Source organism: Heloderma suspectum, chromosome 4, assembly GCF_057233095.1.
Source record: "Heloderma suspectum isolate Gila_16-S chromosome 4, 16-S_ref, whole genome shotgun sequence".
NCBI lineage: Eukaryota > Metazoa > Chordata > Lepidosauria > Squamata > Helodermatidae > Heloderma > Heloderma suspectum.
In genome coordinates, this window is record NC_139461.1 from 242,298,422 (window position 1) to 242,312,813 (window position 14,392).

Here is a 14,392-nt window from a genome sequence, read left to right on the forward strand (position 1 = left end):
GATCACCTCTCAAGATGCAATTTGTTTTCATCTCAACTATGGAGAGGCCATATTTAAGAGGAAATAAAGGAGTGGGGGAAACTTCACAGTTGAAGTTAAAATGAATGGAACTGCCTTTCTGTTTCACAAATGTGGAACAAGTCAGCCAACATTAAATTTGTTTATGGAACTGGGACAGATATAGAAATATGGATTACAGTTACCTTGTATGTAAGATACCCTTCTTTGGTGCAAACCTGTATCCGAGGTTTTTTGTGTCAAGCCCAAGCTGTTCTGAGATGACTGTTGAGAACAATTTCCTTTGCTCAAGCCATTACCATGCCGTGTAAATAGATCTAACTGGCTAATGGCTTGTTTCTCCTTCCTGTCAAATTGTTGGTTTTATGTATATATTGATTAGTCATTGTTAACTGGCACATCTTTTAAAAAGTGATTGTGTTCCAACCAATTAGCGCCCTACAGATGGGGAGGATATATGATCAGTTATGCATTCTACAGGATCAACATTTCCATGGACACTGGCTGCCTCGCTTTCTGAACCTAATCCCTAGTTTATTGGGGAGAAGTGCTTTACTTTTCAAGTCATGGTGCAGTAAATACAGGCTCTTAAGTAGTTTAGATTTTGCTCTATAAGCAACAGGATAGTGTACTACTGAGAATGCATTTTGCATTTTTGTTTCTCTCTAAGATTTGTTGCAAAGTACTTCTTGATAGGTTATGCCTTGGAATATTGAGAAATCTCATTCAAGACACTTTCTATCACTTTAAGAGCATGTGCATAGAGGCAAATCTGTTCTACTCTTTATTTCTCAAGGTCAGTCAAGCTATGTACATCTTTCCATCAGAACTGCAGCAATGAGAGAGGCTTTACTTGACAGAATTTCTACTTTTCCCCTGTTCCTACACTTTTCCCTTGCCTGTCCTGCTTTCCTTGAGGTTCCAGTTTCTCAGCCCACTATTTAGATTATCAGTCAGAAACCTTTATGTCAGGCTATTGGTCCCTAATTTTCATGTAACTTCTAGGATCTGTTCTTATTTCGCTTCCTTATCTTTGCCCACACCATCCATCCAGTTCCTAGGCGTGGGGGGCAGCGGGTTTTCCCATCCAAACCTCTTTCACTTCCTTAACAGAAACTGAAAGCTTTTTACAAACATTCTGTAGAGTTTCCCTCTGAAGTCAGAATGTTTGGAACATTCCATCACATAACTGTAGCTGGAGAGCATTTACTGCTACTATGACACTTCAGCTTAGGACATCACAAGATAAATTATTAGCCTAAGACAAGAAGAAACTCTGGCTTTGCCAGCTGGTGTGCTACTGCAAAGTTCTCCAATATCTTTGGTTGAGGATGCAGATCTCCACTACTGCTAACATGCATGCCATGTATTTAGCAAGCAAACTCCTATGGCACCCTTTGCAGTTCCTGATATGACAGGTATGGCAGCCCTTTGTCCAAGACTTTGCCCCACTTTCTTTTATACATCTGGTAGGAAGAATAATGTAGTCTTGATTTGTCTCCCAACACCCCCATCACCTCTGTTTTGAAAAACCATTGCCAGAGCAAGAGCCCTCACTGCCCACAGCATTCAAGTTCTGTTCAAGCCCACATGAAGACTGCATGAAATTCACACCAGATGAAGTGTTGCTCCATTATGAAGTGGCTTTATTTTAAGCCCTAGGCTTAGTCAGTCAGTTCAGCAGCATCGCATTCACAAACAAATGAATTAGTGCTCAAAGAATCCTAGCATTACCCTGAATGTAAAAGTGCAATGGTCAAAGCAGCCAGGCCCATCCATGGCAGCTCTCACCAAAAAGGTCAGAGGGCCGTAGGCAAACTTACAAGATTAAGCAAGTGCCTGAAGCTGTGCTTCTGATAGGATGGCTCCTCATACCACACACTTGCAGGCCTGGTATAGACCAGCATGCCTCCCCAAAGCCATGGACTTTTCAGTCTCGTAGGTGTACTTGTGAAGCCACCCTCATAGACACCATGTAAACTTTTCCTTCATGGTTAAAGCAACTGAGGCTTCACAGTTCATCTAAGAGCTCTCTCACAAGCCACAGATTTATTTATTTTTAAGTAGTTTAATATGGCTGATAGTAATTCCATTTCTGCTGCTGTATCATCCCCCTTCCCTTATCCCAGACCTGCACAACATGCAGCCCACCAGGCCCCAGTATCTATTTTCCCCACCCCCGCTTTTTACTCAAGAGGCAAAAAGGTGAAGGGGGCCTCATAAAAGCACACACATACACATGTGTGGTCTTGTCCAAGATAAAAGTCTACACGTCATAAAGCTGATACACCAGCAGAAATGTTTCCCCAATGGTTGTAGCCATCTTCCTCCCTCCACCCCCTACAAGGCAGATGGCAGTCAAATGAAGCGCACCCTTCATGAACTGAAAATGGCTCTCAGGGGTCTGAGCACCAGCTCCAGCCTCTACGTACTCTGGTAGAAAAGAATCGGCTTCCCTATAAAGCACACCGCCATCGCCATCAGGGTTCACAAGATTTGGACAGTGAAAGACTGTCCCTACTAGGTTATTCCAACAGCATGGAGGTGAGGAACCCATTGGTTTCAAATTTCTAAAACCTGCATTTCAGGTCCTAGTGTTAAACACTGTTTAAGTTGTGGGGTTTTGACAATAAGGTACCAGCAGCAACTGAAGTGCTAGCTCCAAATTCCAAGTGAAAAACCTGCAAATTGGATTATCTCACATCGAGTAATTAAAGCTGTAGTTTTAAGTGATGTAGTTGCTAATCTAAAAATGCACCATCCTTTGAGGAGAGCTGGCAGGAACATAGGTAGCCACTGAAGTTATGGAAAGCAAGTATAAGCCAAGTCCTTTATCACCCTCTGTCAAAAGTGCCCCATCCCACAGAGAGATAAGCCAATGGAAAGTCAAATGGTACACAACATCAACCCTTGCTGGCACTCACTGTGAACCAGACACCACATTATTTTTGCTCACTAATTGCTACACAATTGTATGCCAGAGGTTTTGTACTATAGAAGCAAGGCTAGGTAGCTTTCCTGGCAAAGCTATGCCACCATGCCTATGCTACGCTGTATGGTAAGAGAGTAGCGAGGTATGTCCCAGAGCTCAGACTTATGGTTTCCATGGCCCACACTTTCTCTCAGGCTAGTGCTATTTATGTGATTTGGTTGAACGGTATTCTTGGACCATTTTACAACAAAAGGAAATGTAAGCTGCCCAGGAAAGGCACTGCACCAAGGCTGCAGTGATCACACACTCTACATCCTTCCTCAGCAGTAAGGACATTGATTTGTGATGCTAGTGGTGCATCTAGTGCTCACTAGAATTTGCTTGCTAGACTAATAGAAATCTTGTCCTTTTCTTCCCTTCACCATGTTTGTTTCAACCTAGCAGGATAAGGAAACACAGTAAGATCACAGACCTAGGAAAGCACTAACCTTCACGGATATTGACACTTTAGGCCTTGCACCAGCAAAGTATTCATACCACAAGCAAGCTTTTACCTGAGGCACATATACAAAAGGTAGCAAGTGGCTGGGATGCTAGACAAAATCTCAGCCCCAAGCAGAACTTGCACCATGCTTTCCTGCATCCATCACACCAGCCCTCTCAGTCAGCACTTTTAGATATGTTCTCCATACACACCCCAGCAACTTTTAAGTCTATTTTAAGATAAGGCTTTACAATATTCCATTGCACATAAAACTCCAGTGCTATCAAAAAATAAAAATAAAAAAGAATTCTACATCCTTCTGAAGTGTTACACTAGTCCACTAAACAGTTTATAATATAAGAGGTCTGTGAGAGTCTTCAGAGCAGAAGTCCTAACTCAAATTAGCTGTTCCTTCAAACAGCCATCCTGGTGACTCCACTGGAGATTGTATCCAAGTAGGCCATTCCAGCTAACAGCAGTGAAGACAGGTCAGCATCTTCAGCCAAGAGACCACATGGAAGCATTTTGCTTGTAGTGTAGTTATCATGGGTTTGAGTTATAGGGGGAAGTTCTCCGCTTTGAGCAGTAGAAGTCTAGGGGAAGAAAAAAGCATAAAGACAAACTGAATCTGCAACTACAAAGCATGAGCCAGAAACTGCCTGGGAAGGATTCATACATGGCTAAGAGCAATCTGCTCACAGATTTTAGGATAACCATCAGCCAAGGCCCTGGAATCCCCAGTGCTGCCATAGCATTAGAGCAACTCAACAGTGCAATTCTATGCATGCTTGCTCCAAAGCAAGTCCCAAGGTGTTCAATAGAGCTTACTCCCAGGGACGTGGACATGAGATTGCAGCTTCTACTTACCTAGTGCCAGAGCCTCATTTCTTTTTCCAGCATTTGGACATCTTTGCCCCCCCTCCCCCGGTCACACCTATTTAAGCTGTATATTCTCAGTGACAAACACCCCATCTATTATCTTAGCTGCTGCCACCAACTATATAAGAACCCTTTGGCCAAATGGAATTAAATGCTCCAGTATTGTGTCACTGTACAATTGTCTACTATGACCAGAAACTCAAATGAATTTGCCCCCCGCCCCCATTTCCCTTTATGAATCAACGTTAATGTGCTCAATATTTTTCCAAATAGTCTACATGTGACATGTCAAAAGCAGACCTACACATGTTTAGTATTTGGCAGCTGACATGCCACAGTACTGAATGTCTTCTGTAGTGATTGGCTGTTCTCTTATTTGTGACAAAACAAAATGCCTGATTTTGAACATCAAATTAAGGAGTTCACATGCTGAATTTGAAAGAAATGGGATTTCAAATTCCATTTCAGCTCTAGCTATATGGTCATTAAGTGACATCCTGCTCCCTGTATAAAACAAATGCAGAGGACAAACAAAGCTGCACATTCTTACCTTTTATACTTGTCTGCTTTCGTTTCAAACACCTTGGGGAGCCAGTCTGGCAGGCCTCAAGACCCATCTGCACTGGTCTCTCTGTCTTTGTATGCATCTTGAGGTGCATCGGGGAGCTCAAGCTCTTTTCCCCAGCACAATTCTCCTTCGTGTGGCTCAGCAGGTCTTGAGATGGCAGCACCTTTAGATGGGATAGCTTTTCCCATTTGTAGGCCCCTTCAAGTGGGGTTTCTGTTTCAAAGTCAAAGTTCCACTTTTGCTGGGCCTCATCCAGTTGGGTCCTCATCAAGGACTGGAATTCCTTTTGCAACTGTTCATGATCAACTGGTCCAAAGAGGTTTCTGCAAACCTTCTGGCTGCAGGAAGGTCGTAGGATATTACTCTCAGACAGAGGCATGTTTCCAGCTAGGAAGAAGATAAGCAACATATTAAAGATGTATAGGCCACTTTTTGCCCCAAGGCTGCCAACAATAAAGCTACAATTAAGGTACAGCAAACAGATCAATTAAATAAAGAATGCCAGGGCACCACTAATCATACCAGCTCAAACATTTGGCAAAACAGCATCGTCTTGACAGAAGCATTAAAGGCTTGTAGCATGGAGGATAGAGGACCCTCCAGGGGGAAAGAATGCCATAGTCTGGGTGCTACTAGAGGAGAGACCCTGTCCTGGATCACCACCAGGTGTACCTCTGAAGGTACCAAAGCTCATTAGAGCACTTCAACAGGCAGGCAAGTTTGTATAGGAGAAGGTAGCCGTTTAAATATCCTGGGCCCAAATCACAAAAGGCTTTTAAAGGTCATTACAGCTTTCAAAAGAGAGCTACCTAACAGCAACAAGTAGTAAAATGTTTCTGTTCCTTGAAAAAATTAAAGGACTTCCTAGAGCTAGTCCTTTATGCCAAGATTTCAACATTCCCAGTCCCTTCTCCCAAGTAGTATTTTCCATGCAGTCTTCTTATCAGCTATATCCAATTAGAAAAGCATTACTAGAACAATACCATCTGACATTATCAATATCAAGGGCAGGTGCAACATACAAGGAGAAAGCCCTATGTACAGAACTTTCATTTTATGATAGCCTGTTGTGAAACAGGACTCCCCATATCAGATATCCATTGCTTATAGATGCCTTCCATACAATTAGTCCTAGGCTTGTATATTACACAGTATCAGAGTGTCTGCTGTGTTTATACAGTATAATTTGGAAAGGAATGGATGCAGACACAATGACTCATATTTCCATACCTAGTTATGTTTTGAAATACTGTTAAGAGATTTAATAGAGACTAGGACCACCCTGAAGGCATATTCCACACTAGCCCAGATTTAAGGGATTCAGGAGGGCAAGAGGCACATGGAGGAGACAGAAACTTATTTTTAAAATCCACCCACCATTGTGTTGGCACCATCATTGCATGAAGCATCCAGCACAACCAAGTACCTGTTTTAAGAAGCATATGGTTGCACCTTGAGCCAGAAATATTCAGTCTTAAATAGAGAGTAAGCTCCACTGAACACAGTGGGACCTGGGCAGACATACACAAGATTGCACTACACATGTATTTTCAACACTGACAATTCTTATTTATTACATTTCTCTACTGCCCAATAGCCAGAGCTTTCTGAGCAGTTCACAACAGTGCCAAACTCCTCCTGCTGATCATATAGAATGTAGATTACACACACACACACCATGTATTTAGAATTGTACCAGGTAACAGGCACCCTCAGCCTTAGACACCAAAGGTGGTTGAGGACTCAACACACCAATAAATCTGCATAATTTGGATGTGCTGCTTCAGCATATCCAATGTCCACAAAACACACAGAACCAGTGTTTTGATCTCTGCTCTCTCACCCCACCATCTACGCTGCAGATAAGGGTGTCTACTAGGGCCTCCCACAAAGGTCTTAAAACCAGGCTGGCTCATAGGGGAGAAGGTGGTCTTTCAGATAGCCTGGTCCCAAATCATACAAGGCATTATAGGGCATAACCTGCACTTTGAATTGTGCCTGGAAACAGACCGGTAGCCAGCGAAGCTATTGGAACATGGGAGACACATATTCCCTGTAACCAGTCCCAGTCAGGAGTCTAGCCACAGCCTTCTGGACCACCTAAAGTTTCCAAACAAAGGCAGCCCCACAGAGAGCATGTTACAGGAGTCCAAACAGGATGTAACTAAGGCATGCATGACGTGTCCAGATCAGACACCTCAATGAACAGGTGCAGTTGACACACTAGCCTCAGCTGTGCAAACGCACTCCTAGCCACCGCCGAAACTTGGACATCCAAGTTCAGGGTCGAGTCCAGGAGTACATCCAAACTGCAGAACTCAGTCTTCAAGTGGAATGTAACCTCATCCAGCACAGGTTGAGTCCCTATTCCCTGCTCTGCCTTTTGCCTTAACTTGTCTGGGTTAAGCACTTATTACTGGTTTCCTTCAGTGCTGAATGTCATTAATGCAGGATAAAATGCTGCAGAGCAATCCAGTGCCCCACCCAGCCACTGCATACAGTCACATTACCATCGTAAGTCTCCTGTGTGAAGTCACCTTTCATGTTTATTGTGTATATACACATTTGTGTACAGAAAGTTTGGGTCACCGAGATGCTTACTGAACTACATGCCCATCCCTCCATTTTGTTTGGCCAGCACTTTTCCAAACCACTGCCATCTACATTGGCCAACGTGTATGCGATGTTGCCTTCCTTCAGTGTTCAGGCTAGAGAAGAGGCAAAGAGTTTAAAAATAGCAGCAGCCTTCATGCTCTCTTTATAAACAGCTATGCTGGATGACCTCATTGAGAGTTTTAGGCATACCAGAACAAGTCCTGGCAGGTAGCGTTGCTGCCAGGACAGGCCTCAGCTTGATATCTTGTCAAGTCACCACTTCAAGCCACTGCAGTAGAGTGCCTGCCAGGCACTTTCAATGTCCACAGCTGTTCATCCTACAAAATTTTGGTCCCGTGCAAGTGCTGAATTGCTTTTTCCTCTTTTAACTGCAGTTTCCAGTGAATGGTCAGTCATAAACCGAGACAAAGGATACAGCACAAGTAAAATGCCTAGCCCCACCCTCTGTCGGGCAAAGATTGTTCAGTGCTCCCAACCAAGCAAGAGTGTTGGCTGGGGTGGAGGGTGTCAAGGCAAGTCACATGACCATTACAGCCCACAATAAACTACAGGAGGTCTCAAACTTCCTGGATCCCAGCCAGTTGTGAGAACGTGCTGCCACATACTTCTGACACACCACCACAGAAGCCTCCAAAGTTTAGTCAGTGGGTGTTCCCCAGGCTCTCAAACTCTCTGCCTAGGGAAGCCAGGCTACCACCATCTTTCACTGCCTACTAGCATAAGGACAAGACATTTTTTATGCAGACAGGCTTTGGGTTTTTAAGCCGACATTTGCTCAGCTTAAGTAGATTTTAACTGGTGGGTGCTGTTTATTTCTTAATTCTATTGATGTTTTTAACTGATTTGCTTTTATGGTTTAATTATAATTTCACATTTTATCTTTTTGTTGTTGTTAGAGACCTTTAACACTGTTTGTAGTGAGGAGATGGGATGTACATTTAAGAGATAAACTGAACTAAAGTGGAATCCTATGCTCACTGGTGCATGCACACATATAAGCCAGCCAATGTGCGTCCAGAGGAGGCTTTTCTTGTGCCACCACCCTCCCTCATTTATGTGGGAATCCAGATGATGTCATCTTCAACTCGTAACCCTCCTGTTTTTCCACTCCTTCCATCTTATCTCCATTAAGAAACGAGAAGGCCAAATAGCTGCTCATTTCCTTCTCACTGGTAGCACTGGGAGCCCTCCATCTGAAAGCACCCCCACAGGCTGCCAAGGCACACTAGTTTTTAATGCATTTTTTACAACAACCCTGCTCCTGGAGTCCTGCAAATTGGCTCTCGGACACTAATTCTGGAGAACTTGCTTAACCTTGGTGTATCTCAGGTAATAGTTAAGGTTGCCTAGAGTACTTGTCCAAGGTTAGGACCTCTGCAATGGAAAGAGAGCAGCTTCCCCATCATGACACCGAAACCCGGTGGGGGGGGGGTGCAACTGCGGTATTACTGGCTGCCGTGCTGTGCTGTTGAAAACCCAGGGCTCCTACATGATGGCTCAGTATTGGTAACTCTGGATTTGTAGCAACTCTCCTTGGCGGCCTTCCTCAGCTTGCTGTCCTCCAGATGTTGCTGGACTTCAACTCCCATAATCCCCAGCCAGCATGGCAGATCAGGAATTCTGGGAGGTGTCTTCGAAAACATGAGAAGGGCACCAACTTGGGAGAAGGTTTCAGTCAAGTCTTTCCCAGCCCAAGTTGGAAGGATCTGGGACCTTCTCCATGCAAAGTATGAATTAAGCCTTCTCCTGTTTAGGAGTGAGTGTGTGTGGGGGGGGGGGAGTGGGGGGAATAGGGGAAGGTGGCCACCCTAATCACAGCGCAACTTCATAGACTATTTACCCTGCAAACATGTTCTAGCTGTTGCCTGTTAAGGAGCCAGCCAGCCACAATTTAGGTCACCGCTGTTGAAACAGTAGCCGGCGAAAAAAGAAGCAGCAGCCTCCAGCAGTTCAGAGATCCGTCGCTGCTGCAAAGATTCTGACCGCTTGGTGGCCTCCTTATTTACGCCCGGGAAAACGGGGGGGGGGGGGAGAGAAATCAGCCGCCGGCCTGGTGCTGCTCTTCAGCAGCGCCGGGGCGCGCGGGCTCTTCCCAGCCACACACTGGAGCAGCGCCAACAGGAAGGAGGCAGGGGGCGGGCCCCGCTTATCGTAACAGGAGGAGCCGAGGAGGCGCGCGGCGCTCGCCCCGGGGTTACGTCATCTGGCACCACAGCAGCTGCGTCACGTGCCGAGCTGGACGTTGCGAAATCCCGCTTGCCACACAGACCTATTTCTGCCACGGGCAAGGGGACGAGCGGCGGGCTTGCTACGGCCCCGCCTCACCGCCCCTTCCACACACCCACCCGAGGCACGGTGCTTGTTATGTGGGCTGCTTCAGGTGCTTCTCTCTCTTCTCCCCCACCCCCTTGAGAAAGGGGGTGAAAAGAACAGCGCAGGCCCAGCAAAAGCGCGAGCCGTCGCCTTCGGGATTTGGGTTCGAATCCCACAAGGCTGTTTCCGGGCGGGGGGGGGGAGTGCAGCCAATGTTAGCCCTACTTAGAGTAGACCCACCCAAAGGAGTGGGACTTAAGTCAGTCTTGCCTTGCCATTCTTTTCAATGGGTCTACGCCCAAGTTGGGCTAACACTAGATGCAAACCAGGCGCTTCCCCCCCTCCCTTAAGCGAAAAAAAAAAAAAAGAGGGGAGGGGAGGGGAACACAACAGTTAGCCAAAAGCGTAAGCCAGCGACCTGTGAGTCTTAAACGGCTCTCGACCCACGGAGGAAAACAACTGCTTCTGGTTCGGTCTCCCGCCACCGCCTCCTTCGCATCGTCGTCGAGTTTGCGCGCGCCTCTCAAAACGGCGTAATCAACCGGGCTGATCCTCACCAAACAGCAAGCACAAAAATAAAACTCGGGTCGGGAACAAAAAGTTCCTATCCGAGAAGAGAACATCGGCGGGCTGGGCGGAGAGTCAAAAGAACTCGTGCGTCTTTCAAGTCCCACCCAGCGAGCCTGTGTGCCTCCTCCTGCTCAGGGAAGGCAGTGGCAACAAGCAAGGAAGCCCCGGACAGACCGCAGCCTCTTTTACAGGAAAACATCCCCGCCAAACGGGGTGCTCAGAAATGCCCCGGGATGGAACAGTCAGGGCTGGGCCTGGACTCTTACATCAGCCCGAGAGAGTGACTGTCACACTGAGTCACGGCCGCCGCCTGACCCCTCCCGCCGAGCAACAGCCGCCGCCGCCGCGCCAGGGCATGCCCCGACAGGCTCCCCTCTCCGTGCAAAGCCACCGTCCAGCGACCGATGACAGCACCCCCTCTGGTAAGGCACCGGAAGGATCCACAGCTGTGCCTCAACCGGGAATTGCCACTACCCTGCTCAGACACACACCGTTTCCAAGAAAGGCGCCCAAATAAGTCACTCGTCATCAAAGAAAGAATTCCCCCCTTTCTTGCCAGAACTAGACACGCCGCGCTTCTGTCGAAGAACATCCACCCGATCGTTGGCCAAGAACTACTACTACTTCAGTGCATCACCACCGAGATGTTTTGGTTTCGATGTGTAGGAGATCTCAGGTTACGTGCAAACAGGCGCGCATCACTGCGCCCGCCCCCCTCCCTCCCTCCCCGCTCGGTTTATACGTTGCGATCATTCGGGAATAGAACAACATGAATACACCACCATCCCCGACACACGGATCTGAGCAAGTCATGTAGTTGCATTTCGATAGTGAACTGATCTAGTTCTCCAAGCCCAGGAGCCACCAACACTTTCCTCCTCCGATCGCGATGGATGTGACTGTCATACGCACTCCAGGCAGAAGCGCACAGCCAGAAGTCTCCTCTAGCTTTTGAAGGTAACTCAGTTTGAGCCCACTCCAAGACGACCCCCTTGTTATCTCCTCCTGTCGGTTGGTAGGAGGACCCCGAGGTGAAAGAAGAGAATCACGCCGAAAATCTCAGCCCTGTTGAAGGGGCCGCTAGAGGTGGAAAGAACAGGTGGAAGAAGATCTCCTAGGAATCGCAGTCTGCTAAAACACCAGGATCTGAAGGGTTGGGGGCTGGGGGGTCCCACAGAATCGCTACTGCGACTAGCTTCAGGACCGGTGGTCCTCTAATACGCCTCTTCCTTCCCCCTCCCCCCATCAAAATACTCAGATCACGCAAGTTGGTTGGATGAGCAGCGAGCATAGAGGGAAACGACGTGATGCTTTATATGCAGTGTATCTGTAATCCCCAATGGAAGAGACAGCAAATCCCAACGGAAAGACAGTTAATCCAAGCCCACCGGGGGGGGGGGGGGACGCGAGAAGGACAACAAAAAGAAGCCGACACCACCTGCGTGCGGCTGGGGATAGCTAAGAAGAGTTCCTCCATCAGAGCCACCGAGACAGGATAAATACGACTCAAATTTAACCCCAACACTTGCCCATAGACGCTAAAAAAGCAAAACACACGCAGCATTAGGAGCAGCCCAACAACACCCGCCTACCGCAAAGCTGGGGAATAAGCTGCGCTCACCTTCCTCGCTGCACCTCCCTTCGCTCGATCCAACCCAGGCGCCCTCTGGTCGGCAGCTCTGAGCTCAGCAGTAGCTTGCAGGACTACATAAAGGCTGCAAAAGGCCGTCCCCTTCTGCTGAAGGGGCGGGGCCTCGCTGCGCTTCGCTTCGCTTCTCCACCCAGGAATTTCCAAAGAACCTCCTTCCTTGGTCTGCCGGCCATCTCTCTCTCCGCAACCCGAGAAGGAATCCGTCTTGTCCGCAAGAATACGCCAGCCTTCATTTCTAACCCCAGAAAGAGCTGCGCTACTGACTCGAGGAGCTTTGTATGAGCGCCTGAAACCGACTGTCTGCGATGCCAGTGTAAAACTCCAGACCATTTTAAAATTTCTCTGTATTTAAGGGGTTCCGTCCAGCATTAACAATATTCACACGAGGCTCAAATAGCCCGAGGGAGGCTCAACGGATTTTGCTTTTTAGTGTCGTGTGGGGAAAAGGCGTGCAGGGTCTTTTCAGGCATGCGTAGAATGTCACTTCAAAGATGATCACTCAGAACATCAGCACTTGGACAATTTCCCCCACCCGGCCCAGTAGGGCTTTTGTTCCTGGACGCTCTGTTTGACAAGTAGAAATCTTGCAGGTGCAGCAACCACACAGATGCAGCGATGGGACTGACTGCACCTGATGAATGTCTGCTTGGCACATTCCAGCTCATTCACAAAGCCCTCTCTCTCAAACCCTCTCCCTAGAGCTTTGTCTCGGTTTATAACCGACCTAGTGCAGGATAGAAAGGACACACATTGTCCTGAGTGAAAATAGTAGGCCTAGGCTAGTGGGCAGGGGTGAGCAACTTGTGCCCCCCCAGCAGATGTTTTGGCCTACACCTCCCATCATCCCTGGCTATACTGGCTAGGGTCTCCAATGTGGTGCCCTTGGGTACCTCTCTTGGTGCCCCCAAAGTTCCCTCTCCCTCCTGATTTTTATTTTAAGATTTTATTTAAACAAAAAAATAGCTGGCAGACTGGCATGCTGCAAAATGAAGTGCTACCTTCCAATGCATCTTTATTTGGGTTCAAAAGAGTGGTTTTGTGTTTTGGAGCTCAAAGCCCTGCCTCTCCCTTTTACTTAGGTTCTTGGGCGAGTTACCCTTCTTTTAGCCTCACCAGTTTGACTTTTGGGAAATGGATATTTTGTGATTGGCTATGCACATCATGGCAGCCATTTTATGAATGGGCAAGACCCCCCCTGGCCATTTTGTGAGAGCAACCATGACACACATTCAAAATTCCAAATGTGCCCACCAACCCCAAAAGTTTGAGGACCCCTGCAGTAGGTTAATCATGTTGGGTAAGGGCCACTAATTCACTCCAGCTGGAAGTGGAGCAAATCTGTTCACAGGTGTCACTACCATCAGGGCTGGCACAAGACATTTTGCTGCTTGAGGTGGAGCAGTACATGCCCCCCCCAATCAAGATGCATAGTACTCACACAAGCTAATTTGTTATGGCACCCAAGGCAGAAAACCTCACAAGCATGTTCCCCCTTCTTGACAGTAAAAATACAAGAATAAATTGAATAACAACTGGATGTTTTTTCATTACACCCAAAATCAGATGTCCCAAGGGGACTACCTCATTCTGCCTAAGGATTTTTAAAAACTTGTACAGCACCTAGTTGTCACAAGTGTTCAATAAATGATCTCTGCATGAGACTCAACTGAATTAAGACTGGATCCCTGTGCATTCAATGCTGCATTAATGTCATTTGCATTCTCTATTGGAAGATTTAATTAGATTTAACCAAACCTAGTTTTCTACTCTACTCTCCAGTTGCGCCAGTAGGGCTGCTGCTGTTTCCTAAAGCTCAGACCCTGAGAAGGGGTGGTGATGCATAATAAGAACTCTGGGGTGGCACCTGTCAGAGCAAGGGGTGGAGAATGGAGGCTCACTGTAATTTTCTGATGTGATCTCTTCTAGCTGACCTTCAGTGTAGAATTATTTAACCTCTTTCCCATGTATTGTAAAGTGCCTGTGTGATGACATCAGGAATCCTGGTTGACCCAGGACCATAATGGAATTCTGCACATTATAGGCTGCCTCCAACTCTACTGGCATTCATGCTCTCCTGATGTCAATGCCAGCCACACTTGACTTTCTGCAGCCACAAACCAACAACCTAGGTTATATGTACACGTTATACAGCAACATTTTTAATAGCTTGTCTCTGGCAAGGAGAACACACTAGACAATCTCTCTCTCTCTCTCACACACACACACACACACACACACACTGTTCTACAATCCCTGCCCTCTCCTTCTCCATCTTCTTGATCATAAAGAGTCTAGCCTTGAGGACAAGATTTCAGAAAGGCTAACGCAGGGGTGTTGAACCTCTTCCAGCCCAAATTCCAT

The 14,392-nt window shown here is 47.0% G+C and overlaps 2 protein-coding genes across 5 annotated transcripts in view; both read right to left on the reverse strand.

Moving 5' to 3' along the window:
- RAB44 (RAB44, member RAS oncogene family) overlaps nt 1-2,493 on the reverse strand; it is a 49,920-nt gene extending 47,427 nt beyond the window's left edge. Inside the window, exon 1 of the mRNA XM_084851657.1 lies at nt 2,451-2,493. Within this exon, the coding sequence (XP_084707783.1) occupies nt 2,451-2,493 (43 nt within the window). The remainder of the gene's footprint in view (nt 1-2,450) is intronic.
- Nucleotides 2,494-3,138: 645 nt separating this feature from the next.
- CDKN1A (cyclin dependent kinase inhibitor 1A) lies at nt 3,139-12,061 on the reverse strand. Of its 4 annotated transcripts, none has more exons than XM_084852961.1 (3): nt 12,002-12,061; nt 4,864-5,268; nt 3,139-4,027 (listed from the first exon to the last, which is right to left on the reverse strand). In XM_084852961.1, exons 2-3 carry the CDS (start codon nt 5,258-5,260, stop codon nt 3,978-3,980), a joined length of 447 nt encoding a protein of 148 aa, XP_084709087.1. In that variant the 5' UTR covers nt 5,261-5,268; nt 12,002-12,061; the 3' UTR covers nt 3,139-3,977. The 4 variants fall into 4 exon arrangements, with proteins under 4 accessions (XP_084709087.1, XP_084709086.1, XP_084709089.1 ...); XM_084852960.1 differs by lacking the exon at nt 12,002-12,061 and adding an exon at nt 10,229-11,015; XM_084852963.1 differs by lacking the exon at nt 12,002-12,061 and adding an exon at nt 10,872-11,004.
- Between the last annotated feature and the right edge of the window lie 2,331 nt (nt 12,062-14,392).

Bases quoted from the DNA above. Each gene is read 5' to 3' on its own strand.
- CDKN1A (XM_084852960.1), bottom strand. From the start codon at position 10,433: ATGTTCTCTTCTCGGATAGGAACTTTTTGTTCCCGACCCGAGTTTTAT. The intron at 5,269-10,228 runs GTCGCTGGCTTA...TCTTCTTCCTAG, and splicing joins GAGCCGTTTAAGACTCACAG to CTGGAAACATGCCTCTGTCT. The intron at 4,028-4,863 runs GTAAGAATGTGC...TTCTTCCCCTAG, and splicing joins AAAGCAGACAAGTATAAAAG to ACTTCTACTGCTCAAAGCGG.